Raw genomic sequence first — 18,163 nt, forward strand, 5'->3', positions numbered from 1 at the left:
CAGTTATGTACAACAAATGGATGGTGTTATAATTAAGGATTGAAAAATAAATAGATCTGATCAGATAGCTATCGATATCCGATTAACGTGATTTTTTATAGGTACACAGTGTTCGACGAGTTACACACATTTAACGGTTCAGATTATTAAAATGGGACCCGTGATAACCCCCACAGACCAAACAAAACCGTGCAGTGCTTTGTACAAAAAATAGCCAATAATTTCCAACTCCCATTCACACCTTCCGATTTGTACGGCTGGGCCCCACCTGTCACTATTCATCTCTTACACACTCTTTTTATACAATTTTTTAATACACATTTTTTCATAAAAATTCAAAAAGTTAACCCAAACTTTCATATTTTTTTCTCAACTTTTTTAGTCCAAAAAAACAAAAAGTGCACTTTTTTATAACACCCCAAACCAGCCCTAAAATTTTCTTAATTCAATAGAGTTTATTGTAATTTACCCATATCTTTTTGTGTATAAAAATCACACACAAACCAAAGCTGAGAGACTCTCAAGACACTACTGTCATAGAGAGAGAGAGAGAAGACATATCACGTTACCACTAAACTACCATGTGCACGTTAGAGAAGCGCGGTGATATCTTCTTCTTAACAATCACCGGCGACGACGAGCACCGCCTGAACCCTAGCCTCATCGAATCACTCCGCTCGGCTCTTCGCGAAGCCCGAGAACAGTCAACTCGCGGCTCGGCTCTCGTTACCACGGCTCGCGGCAAGTTCTTCTCCAACGGCTTCGATCTCGCTTGGGCTCAAACCGCCGGATCTCCCTCCGCCGCCCATGACCGCCTCCTCCACATGGTCGATCTCTTCAAGCCGGTGGTGGCCGACCTGATCTCCCTCCCGATGCCGACGATCGCATCTGTGACCGGCCACGCCGCCGCCGCCGGAATGATGCTGATGATGAGCCACGACTACGTGTTGATGAGGAGCGATAGAGGTGTGCTGTACATGAGCGAGCTGGATCTAGGGATGACGTTCCCGGACTACTTCACCGCGCTGGTGAGATCAAAAGTAGGATCTGCGGCGGCGCGTAGGGACGTGTTGTTGAAAGCGGCGAAGGTGAGGGCGGCGGAGGCGGTGGAGATGGGGATTGTGGACTCCGCGTATGATAGCGCGGAGGCGGCCGTGGAGGCTGCGGTGCGCCTAGGGGAGGAGTTGGGTAAAAGGAAGTGGGACGGCGAGGTGTATTCGGAAATAAGGAAAAGTTTGTATCCGGAGCTATGTGGCGTCCTGGGATTGGCTGCTAAGGCAAGGCTTTGAAATATGAAAAAAACAATAATAATAAAAATAAAAAAATAAAAAAAATAAAAAAAAAAGAAGAAGAAGGTGGTTTTTGTGTTTCGACCCCGCTACGTAGCTCGAATCCGGGGCTCGACACCAAAATGACGTCATTTTGGTGTCTCTTTTTTTTTTTTTTTTCTTTTTCCTGGTTTTTGTTGCAGAAGGAAGACGAAAAAGAAGGGTGGAGAAGAAGAGAAGGAGAAGAGAATGGAGGAGGAGGAGGAGGAGGAGAAGGAAGGAGGAGGACTGGAGGGGGCATATTCACAAGGGGAGGCGGAGGCGGGGCCAGAGGCGACGGCAGTGGTGCTGCGATGACTGCCGGCGGCGAGGCGACGGCGGTGGTGATCTCCTCTCCTCCTCTCTCTTTCTCCCTCTCTCCTTCTCTTTCTTTTCTTCTCTCTTCTCTCTCTCTTTCCTCTTTCTCTTTTCTCCTTTCTCTCTGTCTCTGTCTTCGAATTCGAGCCATTTTTCGAGCCACAGATTCGAGCTACCAATCTTTTTCCTTTGTGTTTTATGAAATTACTTCTGTTGTGAAATGAAATTGACATGTTGCTAGAAAGGGGTTGACTGTGGTCATTTTAAATTCGAACTTTGAGATAGTGGTGTTTTGGGAAGTTGGTAATTAGTGGCTTTTTTAACAAAAAATTAGGTTGCTTTAGGTAAAAAAAATTGATTTTTTTGGTTAAAAAAGTTAAAAAGTCAAAAACTGACTTTTTACCAATCTTTTCAAAGTGTCCCATAATTTGAGAGGTTTGGGAGATTTATGGGTTATTTGGAATAAGTGTATTGTTTGATTTTTTATGAAAAAACGTTGAATATAGGTTGAGTTTGAAGTGATGTGGTAGAGAGATGATGTGATTTAAATGAGATAATGTGACTTAAATAAGATAATAACTTTTTAACTTTTTAAATTTTTTTATATTATGTTAAACTAGGCCTTATACGAGTTTTGATGATGATTCATGATGAAAATTAAAGTGATTTTTTTTTAATTTTTTATTATTATTAGTTTATTATAAAAAAAAGTTATGTGAAAAAAAATAAAGGTGATGTGATTTACATAAGTTAATAAAGAGTATTACTATTAGTACTATATTAATTATTTTGGACTTTTTATTTTTTAGGTTTTTTTTATTACAATAATACTTCAAATGAAATTATTAAAAAAGTCATCAATAATTTTGAAATATCTTATCTCACAATTAAGCTCATACACTCACTATATCATGAGTTAGGATTTATGAGAGTATCTACCTCCATCACTATCTATCCATCTTTTTTAAATTCTACTTTCAAAACCTACCGATTCTCAAAATCTTGAAAACTCTTTAGCGACAATATTCCGGCAATAGCGATGGCAATCACTTGGTTACCCACACTTCTCCGACAATAACAATGAGTGGAAGTTTTCTGGTAATCACAACTATAAGACGAGAGGAGTACAATAATAACAATTCGGAGGAGATTCATAACTTTGACGGTATTCTTAGCTCAAAGGAGATTAACCTTGTAAGAATAAGCTTTTTGAAAAAAATAATAAAATAACAAAAACTATTCCTCATTTTTTCAAGATTAAACTCTCGAATATATAATCAAAATTTGAGAATACAAGCTCAAGCATTGTTCATTTGTTCGGGAACAGGTAATCGAACATTTCTTATTTGTTCGAGAACAGATAATCGAAACTCGTAGAGATTGTAGAACCTACAAAAGGGAAACTTTGAATAATAGCAAAAAAATCCTATAATTTTTTTTTTTTTTTGTGGTCATGAACAAGTATGTGGAGATGAAATAATAATCACCTTCGTAGGTTTTGTTAGGATTTTTGGGAAAAAGACTTTTTGAAATGTGAGGGTGTGCATTTAGTTGAATGAGTGAAATGTTTTTACAAGAATAATTTTAATATTATTTGGGGGGAGAAAAGAAAAATTTTAAGAGTTTTAAATTTATAAGTGGGGTCCAAAGAAATGAAACATCTAAAATAATTGATGAGATGTTAATAGCACTACTTTTAATAAATTAACTTTTCTTACCTTTCCGGGACCGTAATATTTTTATTTTATTATATTTTTTTCTTATAAAAAAATGGATACTCTATTTTAAAAACAATACTTGTCATTGTCATTTTGTAATACCTTCTTTTATTTAAATTATTTTTTTTATTTTTATGTAAATATATTTAATATTGAGGAAATTATTAAAAAAAAATTAAGATTTGATTTTTGTAACAAAATAAATTTTGAGTTTTTAATTTTGTCAATTTAAATTTTAAACTTTTAATTTGTTTTCAAATTAGATATTTTAAACATTTTATGTATACTCACATTAGGTTTAATGGCTAAAATATTATTTTTTTTTATCGATTTTATTTAACGAAAATAGGCAAATATATTGGATTAAAAATAAATCAAAAATTTAGGATTTAAATTGATAAAATTAAAAATTCAGAATTCATATTGTCACCAGGGTTAGACTTTGAAATTTTTTTTTATAATTGTCCCTTTAATATTTTTCATATTTAGTATTGCCAATATATTTTTAATGATGCTAATTTTATAAAAATTGAATTTATGTATTCAAAATTAAACAGGTGAGAGCCGATAAAACAAGTCAATGGACATTTTTGTTCTAATTTTTTTTTTTTCCCGTTTGATTGTAATTATTTATTTATCTTGTAAGTTTGGAATATTGTCAATTGATTTGTAAATACTCTTTGAAATATTACTAATTTGTGATTTTCCCAAAAAAATAGCAATAACAATGCAGGAATGGCTAGTAATGGTTTGAAATTTGTTGTCTTTAACCATGGCAAAGTTCTAAGTTTTACATTCTCCTAAATTATACAACTCAACAATAAAATCAACCGAGGTTTTTTATCATGTCGCATCAAAACACCCTTACTTAATGAATTGAAATCCTCTCCAGCCACTCTCTACTACCCTTCCTCTTTACAATGATTTAGATTCACCAAAAAGAAGATCCAACGGTCCACATCACTTTATTAAAAAATAAAAAATTAAATTTATTTTTTTAATAGAGTGATCTAGACCATTGGTTGTAGAGTGATCTAGACCGTTGCAAGGAGGGAGGCTAGAGAGAGTGGCCAGAGAAGATCTCAATTCTAACTTAATGGCCTATCAACCGTCTCATACAACAGCAAACCATCTCTAGATAACGCCCCTCCCGTTAGAAAATGAACACCAAACTTTCATGAAGAAAATAGGAAGAAAGACCTCCAAAATCTAAACCAATATATCTTTTGGAACATCAATAGGGCTCAGCATTAACAAATCAACTCTAAGTTACAGATTATAAGGTGGCATATCAATTGAAAGGAATTAGAAGTTCATTTCTATACATGTAATTAGAATTCTTCATCAGATTTTACACAATTGAAACCCCCCCACCCCCCCTCTAAAAAAAAAAAAGAGAAAAAGAAAAAACAAGTTCACATCATCAAACGAATTATCTGAAAGCGACCAACAGAAAAAAGGACCTCATCGTAGTAGAAGCAGAGCTCTTTTTACAACAGTGAAATGGAGAAAAATCAAATTAATCCAAATCTTTGGTATCTCACTCTTCATTCCGCTCTTTTTTGCAACAGAAATATTTCGAACGAATCATTATCTTGTCAGGACTCCAAATAATGATCAAGCGTGTAGGCACGAATATCAGAAGGGCTTGTGCCAGGCCTGTACACATGCATAAAAAAATAAAAAATAAAAAAGTTTCAAAACTTCGAGAATGTGAATTTTTACATTTAATATAAATTCCACAATGGCTACAATTAAAAATCATTAGACTCGGATAGACTCAAAACAGCCTTTTGACACAACAATCTTGTAGTATTTTTATGTGCAACCTTCCCCTTAATAATCTATTTCTTTTGTATCGACCACCAACAGCCAAAAACAGTAAATATGAAGCATTTAACATCAAACCTGAAAAACCACACCTGTAATTTTATATAAATGGGCAAAGGAAGAAGGAATTGGAGTTATTGTCTCCCCTTTAACCTGTTAGCATATGTTTGTTTGGACGGATTGGATTAGGTTGGATTAGTATTCTCATGACTAATAATCCTAAGACTACGAATCTCTTTGGATTGTGTATCCTATCCATGTTTGGATTGAGTTAAGATTATAAGGAAGGATTAATAATCTAGACTTTGCCTTAGTCTTCCAATTTATACCCCACCCCCCTCTGTAAGATTGAATAGTCTATCATATGTGAGATACCATATCCGGATGAATTATTAATCCGCACTTCAATTGTTTAACCAAATATCGAATTAATAATTTTATTTGACTATTAGTCCAATTTCAAGGTCATGTCTATCCAAACAAATATGGCCGTAGTGTGAAAAAAAGTAGAATGGATAAGGGATGGCAATGGCTTCACCGCACCATTCAATTCAAGGAAAATCTCACGGGTGCTAAATTTTTTATTTTATTTTTAAAGCTATAAGTAAAAATCCATCCTTTTTAACAATGGATGGTGGTAACATAAGCCGAAGGGAGGTTGATTCCTCATTTGCCATTCACAATGTTCACTTTCACCAGCTGTTTTTGCTTTTCTCCTACTTCGTCTGCTAAGCAAGTTTCTATTAACAACATCCACGGTATTCTCTCTACAAGTGAACTTGGAAAAGACAAACTGGGAGATGGAAATTGGAGAATGTAATATTCCATTGCATTTGCATTTGCATTTCCATCTATGTTCTATCAATCAGACTAAAATTTCAGCTAAAAAATTGTCTACTTTCCTGAGGTCATCTAGAGTTGAAAGTAGAATTTTTTTATAGACTTTATAATAGAAATTTCTCATATGTAAACTAAAAATACCTTTTATTGATGGTGCCATAGTGAAACTTGGGTCTTCCAACCTTTCTATCTTCAATGTACTGCAACCCCACCCCCCCCCCCCCCCCCCCCAAAAAAAAAAAAAAATGAAAGAACAATTGTTTTAGTTATGAGTGACAAACTGACAAGAAGTAATTAGATAAAATCTTATTGGTTAAACTTGCTCCTACCAAATTTAAGGTAACCAACATTGACGAAAATGCCAAAGAATCGAAAGGAATGTCATCGAGTGAAAAAAGCCGGCAATCTGATGATTCTGGGCCAGGTGAAAAGTGGGGCCTCTTCAACTTTGCCAAGAAAATTACATAGGTCTGCGTCAAAGAGGATACAAATTAATACACAAACATCTTTGGCAAGTGCAAAGGACATCAAAATTAAGGTCAACGAACAGATATTTCTCCTCACTTGGCCTATCAAAGGGATGTCGAGTTGAGCAAAAGGTGACATCACTTCCACTTCTGCATTTGCTTCTTCCCATGTTTCTCTAATTGCCCCTTCAGCAGCAGACTCACCAAGCTCCATGTAACCAGCTGGAAGAGTCCTATGCACACAAGATTCAAAATTTGGATGAACATTGAAGATAGTGATACCTAGCTTAGAAACAGAAAGATGCAATGATTTTGCCCTCAACAAGTTTTATTTTTATTTTTATTTTTATTTTAACAATTGATTGAATGAGTAACTTTGAAAAAAATATTATTTCCTTCTGAATAATAGTGCAGATCCATGTAAATCCATACCAAAGACCATAAGATGGTTGGATTTTCCGCTTGCAGAGTAAGATCTTGTTATCATGTTCAATGAGGCAACCTACAACCTGAAGCACCAGAATGGAACAAAAATCAGTTAAAATTCCATCACAATTCATAATGAAATATTTATCATGTATGCCATTGTAAGCACAACGACTAGCAAAATATTTTGATTTGTATTTCGAAGAGACTGAAGTCGTGATTTGGTTTTTGTTAGGGTATAACCAAGAATTCAAAAAAATTGACTCCAAAAAAAGGCATATTCCGACTTCAACAAAGACTAAGTTCGCGGACTAAGAGGTATAGGATGGGAAGGTGTAAAGCACCTATCATGCCGATCATAAGGATAGCCTCTACTCATCATTGTTGGCTCATTAATTAAATTTATTGAGCCTTGATGCATAAATGAAATCTATATACCACAAAATCAAAGACAACACGGGACAACGATATGAACACATCCTAGGAGGGATCACACCACAATTTTGAAAGCGTGAATTCAAGTCTAAGTGATAATGCCCCATGGACCCAACCCTCCAAAGGATTCACCCTAGAGTTTATCCAACAAAATTCAATTCACTTAATTTATGAAAAATAGAAATCCCAATTGCTTTTGAAATAGGTCCATAATTTTGAAAAATGAAGGTTGCATTTGGTAGAGTTTTGTAAATATGATTTGAGAGTATGAGTTGTATTTTGAGTTTGTGAGTTGTAGAATTATGATTTAAGTGTAGAAAATTTGTTTGGTTATGATTTTTGAATAGAGTGTTGAATTGAGTTTTGAATTGTATGTGGAATTAAGTTTTGAAAGTTTGATGTGACATGTGAAATAAGAAAATTTGTTTAGTAATGAGTTTTCAAAATAGTTTTCAAAACTTAATTCAGCCTATAATTGATAATCAAACACACAACTCATAACTTGATATCCATATTTTTGATCTACAGTCATAACCAAACTATTTTTAAAATACTCAAATAAAAAAATGATTTTTTTTTCAATTAATTGTTTTTAAGTAATTTTTTTGAATAATTTTTTTTTTCAAATAACTTCTATGTCAATTATTTTATGTCAATTAATTTTTCTGTCAATTCATTTTTTAGGCCCGTATAAACATTAAAAATATTAAAATTATTTAGAAAATTAAAATATTAAAAATGTTAAAAATATTTAGAAAAATAAAATATTAAAAATATTCCGAAAATTAAAATATTAAGAATATTAAAAATATTCCGAAAATCAAATATTTACAATTAAAATATTTTTATGAAAATTAAAATATTAAAAATATTCCTATAAAATAAAATAAAATATTTAAAATAAAAAAAATATTTAAAATAAAAATTAAATTATTTTTGAGTTTTGAAAAGAATTTTGAGTTGTGTGTTTGGTTATGAGTTTTGAAAAGTAATGATTATAGTTTGAAATGAGTTTTGAGAAATGTGTGTAGAATTATGATTTGAAAACTGCAACCAAATATCACACTCCAATCAGTAGTGGAACTATGTTTTGAAATCTAAACCAAACAGAGCCGAAGAGTTTCCACATTCACTAAAAATTTAAGGGTCCTCAAAATCCTATCTTGCTTGGATAGCACTACCATCATTCAATCAACTTCTTATTCCATATATTCACAAACAAATCAAGTAATGCAAAATCTACAGTCCAAAAGAAAAAGTGAAAGAGATAATAAGAGGAATAAAGGAAGCAAAATAAAGTAAAACCCAGTCACTACACTTTGCAAGGTTTCTAATCAATTGCTACCCAAAAAAATACCAAAACTTCAATTACATAGCTTCGGGGAGGGAGAGTACATTAATGGTGGTGGCAATATCTCAAAACTAAGCAAAGAGGAGGAGTTTCTTCCTCAAGCGCTATCCATGGTCCACATGTCACAACTCACAATAACTAAACAGACGATATTGGAATCAAAAAGACAATACGCATGCAAATGTAATCCTATTTGAGACTCTAAGATGCAAATCCAAGATAAACATAATAAACTATGTTAAACGGAAAACACAAAATAATATTATGCAACTATTATATGAAAACATGAATCACATGATGAAACACAACTCTACTCTAATACAAGAATTCGAAAATAAACTACATAGATAGACAAATACCAAGAAACCTACACCAAAACTTAAACGATGAATGGTATCATAACCATACCAAAAATATGATAAGATCGTGAAACTACTTCACATTATAACCCAATCAAAAGTAGGAATGGCAACAGGCCGGGAATTACACTCCTCGTCCCCGATCCCTGAAGGTATAAACCCATCATCCCCCCGCCCGCACCCCCTAACGGAGATCGGATTATCCCGACACCGAAAAATCCCCGTACAAAAACAACAAAATCATCAACAACAACATCATCCCCGATTTGTTTCATTTTCATCAACATCAACATCATCATCATCATCAACATCAACAACATCATCACCAAAATCAACATCAACAACCGAAATAACTACAATTACACATAAACAACAGATCAACTACAAAAAAAAAAAAAAAAAAAAAAAAAGGAGACATAGAGAGACACACACACATATACATGTATACATACACACATACATGAGATCTGACTCAGATCTGAGATCTCTGTGTCATCAAACAGATCTAAGATCTGTATATCTGAGTGTGTGTCACAAAGAGAGAGAGAGATCTGAGTAGGACGACGAAGGAGGGCGACGATGACTACAACGAACGATGGAAGAGGACGGCGAAGATGAGAGGGGATGGAGGAGGTGGCAGCGACAGGAAAAGAGAGGGTGGCGACGGAGGTGGAGCAAACTGCAGAGTTGACGGAGGTGAAGTGGCAGTGCGAGGTGGACGGCTACTCCGACGTCGTAGACAGTGGCAGTGGTGCTAAGGAGGAGGAGAGGTGCGAGGTGGACGGTGACTTTGGCATCACGACAGTAGCAGTGGCGCAGAGGAGGAGGTGACGGTGACTGCGTCGCTACGGTCCTGTGAAGAGAAAAGAGAGAGTAAGAGAGAGTAGAGGACGAGAGAGAGAGAGAGAGAGAGAAGGGGTATAATAGAGGGGTACATATATGAATGGAAAGAGATATAATAATGATTTCAGTTTAGGGGAAATGGGGACTGAACCGAGGACGGGGACGGGGACGGTACCGGGGACAGGGCCGGGCCGGGCCGAGCCGAGCCGAGCCGGGCCGGGCCTGGGCAACTTATCATCTCCCCGGCCCAAAAATTATCGGGGATTCATTTTCGAATACCATCCCTGGCCCGTCGGGGGTATTTTTGGGGGGAAAAAAAATCGTTCTAATCAGGGTCGAGGGGGGTGGGTTCCCGTCGGGTCGGGTCGGGTTCAAATTGCCATCCCTAATCAAGAGTGAAGGGATTTTAATATGAAAAAGCCTTGTTACAACTTACAACCCAATAAAGAATGAAGATTATAACAAGACTTGAAAAAAGAATAAGAAAACCCTAGCTTTAGCATGTCTTTGTGTGTGTGTATAGATTAAAATATGCTTGTCTATGGTTTAATTTAACATAGACCAGGGAGTAGGGGGGTTCAAAAATTTGAACCATTCGAAGGCCCGACCCGAACCCGCACCCGCACAACCCAACCATGATACGGGCGGTTTTGCCAATCACGTGGTCGGCTGCGGTTTCATTTCATAAAATTTTTCCAGTTTTCAGTTGGATGTTGGGCTGAATACAACAAAATCCGTCTAACTCGACCCGACCGAATATGTATATGCATATATTTATACAGTTCAATAGTTGTGTCAGGTTTGTTTACCTAGATACTTTAAATGTGCAAGACCACCTAATTATGTTAATTTTAATTCTTTTCTTTCCAAAGCAAATATATATCTTCCCAATGCACGAACTAACCCTTCCTATTAATAAATAAAGAAAAACAATGACTATTTCCAAGAGATGTGACTACACAATAACTCTTTTGTCTCCTCACTCCTCAATCCTCACGTTTCGCTCTCTCAAACTTCTCATCTCTTCTCTCACACGCACTCTTATCTCCATTTCCCTCTCTTTATAACTCTCTCTCACCCTTCCCAATAATAAATTAAAAGAAAAGGATGAATAAAAAATAAATAAATTAAAAGAAAAAACCCTTCCCAAGGAAATGATTTGACTACTCACTAACTCCTTTGTCTCCTCAATCCTTTTGTTTCTCTCTCCCCCTCAGACCTCTCGTCTTCCTCTCATCCACACTCTCTTTCTTTATATATCTCTGTCTCTCTCATCCTCTTTTGTTTCTCTTTTTCTGTCAAACCTTTCATTTCCTTCTCACTCTTACTCTAATCCATCTCTCTCTCCCTCCCTCTGGTATTCTTTTGCACTCTCTCAATATGTCACTCCTTTACTTTCCTCGTGACTAACACTTCTCACTCTGAGATCATGACGATATGACGGCTTGAGATTTTGGCGGAGGGAGTCAACGGTGCAAGACCATGGCGGTGAAACCCTGAAATTCTCTTCATCCCTTGAAAATCCTCTCCTCTTCCTCATATTCTCTGGTTTGAAATCTATTGTTCAAGCTTGATTATAGCACCGATCGAAGACTGACCGTAGTTTATGCTACCCAAATCAAATGGTTTCGAACAATGATTCAGTTGACATCGGATGAAATTTTTTCCAAACCAAAGTTGCTGGGTCGGGTGACGGTGAATGGCAAAACCGAGCCGATCCGACATGTGAACAGCCCTACCAGGGAGGTGTAGGTAATAAGAAGATACAGAAGATGTCAGAGAGCAAAGAGGGGCTGGTATGGTTAGTAGGGATGGGTCTGGGGTGGCAACAATTGGCGGGAAAGAGAGGTGGTGGCTAGAAATAAAGGTGAGAAAATTCACAAAATCCTTCTTCCATCAAGATTAGTAAACAGAGATGGACAAATGGTTTGCATTGGTGACAATTATTTGAAAAAATTAAAAACCCTGAGTTTAATTTGTTAAAAGGTTTGAATTTTGGGGTTTATATGGAATTTCCCATAAAATTAATGAAAATAAAATCTAAAGCTATTACGTGATTGTAGATAAGTGTCGCAGTGGCCCACATGTAATGTGAGTGAGGCCAACATCTTAATATTGGTAGCCACATCAAAGGAGGTCAATAGTGTCTACCAATTATCCCAGGCAAGGGGTGACTATCTAGGCATGATAAGAAAGTCTCAGGGACTAGGCATGGCAAGGATTCAACAAAAGGATGACAACTAATTATACACTGAAATACAAATAAAAAAGTTAACACTGCATACAAGAATCTTTCTTTTTTGGTGGCAACTTCACAATTCATGATTACAAAGTTACTCTCTTTTTGAACACCTGAAACTAGAATTTTTCATATTTCTTATTTTCTTCCCAACATTGCAAAGACCAACTACAACAACGAAACAATCAAAAAAAGATGCTATAATCCCAAATTTAGTTTTACATGTAGAACAATAATAGTAATAGTTCAAAATTAAATGTTCCGAAAAACAATACACTCAAAATAGAGTAGATACTGTTCAAATAATTGTATAAAAGACTCTGGACTCATTCCTTCTCAATAGAATTTCAAACACCATAATAGAGAAAACTATATGCAGGACAAGTCCCCAAAATTATTTGACGGACATATGCAATTCTGCAAATTGAATCACAAAGCTGAATTCAAGATGAACTTTTGTTGTATTATCTTACCATTTTGGGATTCTCATAGACAATTCTCCCACAAAGTGTGCAAATAGGTCTCATCTTCTCCTCCCCATCAGGTATCTCATGCTTTGTGGGGCCACCACATAGCTGACAGAAGTTGATCTTCCGTGTTTTCCCCTGCATTTTGGTATATATTACTACAATTTCAAGAAACAAAGAGGAGAGGGTCTGGAGAAGGAAAAAGACGAAAACATGCACGCTGGCACACACATATTTGCACTTGTATGTTCAAGCTTAAATTACAGTACGCATAAAATTGAGATTTTTTATTATTATTAATTAATTAATTGCATTATTAAAATCAGTCTTATTTTCTCTTATATTTGGAACTTAGAGGCGACAGTGGATTCTTATGCAGAGGTGCAAGGCTCGGTGGTGGTGTGGAATGTTGGGTTGCGACGTGAAGTGCAGGATTGGGAGGTTGGACAGTTGTTGGATCTGTTGGGTTTTTTGTATGGGCTTCGATTTGGCGGGTTTGGAGAGGACACTATGAGGTGGGAATGCCCGAAGTCCAAAGGGATTTTTTTTGTATCTTCTTTTTATCATAGGCTTCTGGGAGGGGATGGGTTGCCATTCCCATGGAAGAGTGTTTGGGTGGTGGGTTATCCGTCCAAAGTCGCTTTCTTTGTGTGGACAGCAACGTTCCGACGTATTTTGACGATTGATAACTTGATTCGTCGTGGGCATATTTTGGTCAATTGGTGTTGTTTGTGTTGTGGAGCTATGGAGACAGTGGACCATTTGCTTATTTTCTGTCCAGTTGTTTCACGCCTTTGGATGTCTATAGTTGCTATCTTCGGTTTGGCTTGGGTTCAACCGGGGACCGTAAGGGCGGTATTACAAAGTTGGGTTGGGGGAAGGGTTGGGAGGAGACGGCAGAAGGCTTGGTTATTGACTGGCCATTGTCTTATATGACTAGTTTGGTTGGAGCATAATAGGTGGGGGTTTTTTGGGGGAGATGCGTTCCACAGCCTGTTTGGAGTGGCGTTTGTTCATTGTGTTGCACAGTTGGATAACGTTGACAGTGGACCCAGATGTTTTGTCTTTTGTTGATTTTGTAGAGGACTTGACTCGATAGGTCTTTTGTTTTTGCCTTGTTATTTAGTGCAGTTTCGGTTTCAGCACTTTTCTGATTGTTAGGCTCGTTTTTGTAATTCTTTGCATCGTCTTGATACTTTCTCAATAAAGTGTGCTTATTTATCAAAAAAAAAAATTAAATTCTACATATGAGGCACTTAGTTACACTTTAATTTGGCTTGGTTAAGAGACACAACTAGAGCCCAAATCTTTTCCCCCCAAAATTTATGCTTATTTTGAATTAAAGCACTTAGGGAAGTGCTTGGAAATATCCTTTCCCGCCTTTTTCTAGCTTGGCAAGCCATGTGGCCTTTATACATGAGGGAGACATATTTTTTTATATGTAGCTTTCTTGGAAGACCTTGTTTCTCTCTCCCTCAATTATTCTATTGAAACTTAACATGTGGCACTTGAGGGAAAACTTGGCGACCAAGTGTGGCATCTCTTGAATGTGAATTTGGCCCCATTTGGGTTACATTATTTCACCCACCAAAAGGAGACAAAGGCAGCATCCCTGCTGCTATTTCTGTGAGAACTTCCTTGAGAACTACCTTTTTTTTTTTTTTTTTTTTTTTGGTCTCTCTTGCTTTTCCTTAACAAGGGCGACGCAGCCCTCTTCCCCTTCCCAAACCTGCCTAGCCGAGGGCCATATTGCTCCCCTCTTTCTTGGTAGCTCCCTCACATACGAGGAAAGAAGAAGGCCAAGACAGACCCCTTTTTCCCCTTGCTGACAGCTTTGGCCAAGAGCCATACTCCCCCTTTGTTGTGTTTTCTTCCACCTCATCCTCAAATGGTCCACAGACGAGGTCTACGAACTCAAACCCTTTCCAACACACTAGTCTTCTGTTACTTGGAAGCTCCTTGGAGGCTTAGAAGAGCCATGGAAAAAGCTTCAAGTCTCTTGGAACTTCAATGGAGCACCAGAAGCGCTACTCTTTCTGGGAAATTCTCATAGCTTCTCTTTCCCCCTCTTGGTTTTGGCAACCTTGGTAAGGCTTGAAAGAGATAGGATTCAATTTACTCTCTAAATATATTTGTATCCACGGTTAAGTTAACTTTAGAACGCTTGAGATGCATGTTTGGGTTTCTATAAAATGATTCAAGTACGTTGGCCATTTTGAAAAGCATATGCTTTGCAGAGCATGTCATAAGGATTCCACTTTCAGTAGTGTTCGAGTATGTTGGACATTTTGAAAAGCATGCCTAAATTGTTTTCTATGCTTTGAAATTAAGGATTCTGGTTTCAATAGTGTTTTGCTAGTGTGTTTACAAAGTACGTACGGGTTATTTAAGCATGCATTCCTCTCTTGAAAATGATTTATGAAAGTATGTGGTACATATGTAGTTTTCCCCAAACTCAGTGCAAGGATTTTCTGAAAATTAGGGCCTTTGTCAACCAAGGTGACCTATCTTGAAATTGAGACTTGAATGACATTTTTAGGATATAAAAATGTAGAAAGATGCATTGATTTTTAATATGCCTAAACTAGGTTATTCTTGAAGAAAACTATGAAATCGGGCTTTTTATGTACTAGTATTGAAAATCATGAAATGGGTAATTGGTATATTGAACATGTGAATATAATGGTAAGTGTGGGAATTGTAAAATGCTCTTCATTTAATTACCTTAATCTAGTTTGCTCCAATGGGGTTTAGAAATCCGGGGCTTCATAGTACAGGAATGATAAAAGTAACTAACAAAGAAAACTGATATTTTCTTGCATGTCTCCACCTGATCGAATAATACATAAATCAATTTGCTTCCCTTGCTATGACTAGTTAAGACTATTGCACTATGAATTGAGAGAATCCCAATGATTACGCAAACAAAAAATCTCCAATGTTGTTCATTACAAGTTATTTATCAAATAAGTAAATAAAAATTGTTCATTACAAGTCCAAAAAAATCAAGATCACACACACAACTCCACCATTAAATAAACATCAAGACACCTAAAACCCATTTCCTTCTCCATAAAACTTATTACATTATCATGAAAGAAATTATGCTCTATTCATACACTACATATCTCAAGATAACCCTTATTTCAATACAGTACCAACAACCACAACCAACCGAACTTCAACTCAAACTCGGTAAAGAAGCATTTATAAAGTATCACAATAACCCACAAATAATAATCTAATCATGAAATTCAGTTAAAGAAGAAACATCATCTTAGCACATTGTCAACAAAGTAGAGATTAATTATGACATACCCAAAAGAATGGAATAAACATCCAAGAAATCCAAACAAAACCCATAAAAATTAACATTAATGGCAATCAATAAAACTCACAGTTGACTGAAACGCAACAGAAGATGACGATGAAGAACTTGCATCTGGGTTTGACTCAGCACGAGTATGAGACACGCGAAATGATCGGAAATGACCCTTGCGAGCTGATGAAGTGGGCATCATAAGATTCATAACCTATTCAAATCTCACAAATCATTTAAACGTATTTGATACTGCATCCTTGTTTAACTTCACAGAGTTTTAATTCATTTCAAACTGCTAATTTTTACATCATCAATATGTTATGAAACTGGTGTCCACAAAGCAACATCACAGTAAATGAAGATAGAAGAAGTTGTGAATGAAAAGAGAGGTTTACTCCTCAATGCAATATTCTTTCACAATTACTAATGATGCTTGCTTTAATTTGATATATGACCACTCTATAACACAAAGTCACATACAATTTACAAATAACATAGTTTTTCTGACTATTCCTGAAGATACTGTAAAATTTTCACCAATTTTTTTGGTCAACGCTTTTCCTCCAAATTGTACCAGAACCTTCTAAATCAACAGGGTTCTCTAAAGCAGTTACTTCCTGGATCAAAGAGTACAGTGTTCCCTTATAAATTTGTACATAATTCTTCAACACAAAAATCAAGAACTGCAGCTCATTCTCAAGCTAACTAACATGATTAATTCAACATCGCACATCTCAGGTATGATAATTGTAAAAAAATGCATATACTCAAGTAGAAATTGGTATTCTCAATACTAATGCAACTGAAAGGTGGTCTTAAAAATATGTTTAGTGTGCATCTTGGAGCAACACCTAACAAGTAGTCACCAAATAGTCGCCGTAAACATATATCAAAATTTTTATGAGGATAATTGGATTATAAAGCCCAAAAAGCAAAAATATACACATCATAAACAAGCAAAAATAATAATATTACTATAAAATCATACCTTGGATGAATCTCTATAAGCACCTCCACCCTAAAAAAATGGGAAAAATTATAGCTTGTTCAGTTTAGACCACGACGATGACAGAAAGGAGCAGTACTGTAAAATCTATAGCATTTCACTCCATAAAATTTAGAATCAATAACAAATGAAAATTCAAGGGTCTGCTATATTTGGAGGGGGGAAAAAAGAAAAGGTATAGAGTAATGGGTATGGTTATTTGGTGGCTAAAAAGCCCAAATCTTTCCAAGAATACTGCTAATTGTATCTCTGAAACCCAAAAAGAAATAGCATTTCACTCCATAAAACTAAGAATCAATAACAAATGAAAATTCATGGGTCTGCTATATTTAGGAAAAAAGATTAAATATATGGGTATATGTTTTTTGGTGGCTAAAAGCACAAATCTTTCCAAGAAAACTGCTAATTATATCTCTGAAACACAAAAACAAATAGCATTTCACTCCATAAAACTTAGAATCAGTAACAAATGAAAATTCATAGGCCTGCTATATTTTTTTTTTTTGGGGGGGGGGGGGGGGGGGGGGAGAAGAAAAAGAGATTAGGGATAGTGAAATGGGTATGGTTCTTTGGTGGCTAAAACCCAAATCTTTCCAAGGAAACTGCTAATTATATCTTGAAACCCATTGCCCCAATTCAATATCATACTCACAAGCATGTATTCATACATACATAGAGAGACAGAGAGAGAGAGAGAGACTGACAGAATCCCAATTGGTGGGTCTACTGCGATCAAATATAGGAGTGGAATGAATGAGGGCGGCCATGAGATTAAAAGGGTTAGAGTGAGAATTGAGTACTGCTGGTCTCACTGCCCTATTCATGCCCTCTCCAAATTCAACTTCGATGATGAGAGAGAGAGAGAGAGAGAGAGAGAGTCTCTGAATCCAGCGACCCACAACCAGAAGGCGACAACCAAGAAGAATTAACGGCAAACAGTGTAGGGCGAGTCGACTCGGAAATCGGAGGAGGACAGATGGAGATAAGGCTGTAAAACCAGCCAATCAGATCCAACAAAGTTGTTCAAGCATTTTTTGTTTTTGTTTTTGTTTTTGTTTTTGCTTAAGTTGAAAAATGAATTTCAGAATACATTCTGAGATTTAGCTTGATAACGTTTTTGGAATTTTTTACTAAACTCATGTAATTTTGTATCTAATTTACCAAACTCATGTTATTTTCAACATATTTATCAAATGTGTTTTTTTTTTTTTTTAACAAAAAATAAAAAGATGCTT

The 18,163-nt window shown here is 36.0% G+C and overlaps 2 protein-coding genes across 2 annotated transcripts; one reads left to right on the forward strand and one right to left on the reverse strand.

The window, feature by feature from the left end:
* The first annotated feature begins 289 nt into the window (after nt 1–289).
* LOC114269622 (enoyl-CoA delta isomerase 2, peroxisomal) lies at nt 290–1,869 on the forward strand. The gene has a single exon (XM_082877687.1). The coding sequence runs from the start codon at nt 582–584 to the stop codon at nt 1,287–1,289; it is 708 nt and encodes a 235-aa protein (XP_082733813.1). The 5' UTR covers nt 290–581; the 3' UTR covers nt 1,290–1,869.
* A 2,698-nt stretch (nt 1,870–4,567) lies between these two features.
* NUDX23 (nudix hydrolase homolog 23) lies at nt 4,568–18,087 on the reverse strand. The gene is made up of 9 exons (XM_028210982.2): nt 17,633–18,087; nt 16,911–16,940; nt 15,999–16,133; nt 12,607–12,738; nt 6,913–6,989; nt 6,578–6,713; nt 6,343–6,483; nt 6,155–6,213; nt 4,568–5,002 (listed from the first exon to the last, which is right to left on the reverse strand). The coding sequence occupies exons 1-9, from the start codon at nt 17,750–17,752 to the stop codon at nt 4,942–4,944; spliced, it is 891 nt and encodes a 296-aa protein (XP_028066783.2). The 5' UTR covers nt 17,753–18,087; the 3' UTR covers nt 4,568–4,941.
* Nucleotides 18,088–18,163: the final 76 nt, after the last annotated feature.

This window comes from Camellia sinensis, chromosome 7 (genome assembly GCF_055761805.1).
Source record: "Camellia sinensis isolate YWXY chromosome 7, ASM5576180v1, whole genome shotgun sequence".
Taxonomy (NCBI): Eukaryota; Viridiplantae; Streptophyta; class Magnoliopsida; order Ericales; family Theaceae; genus Camellia; species Camellia sinensis.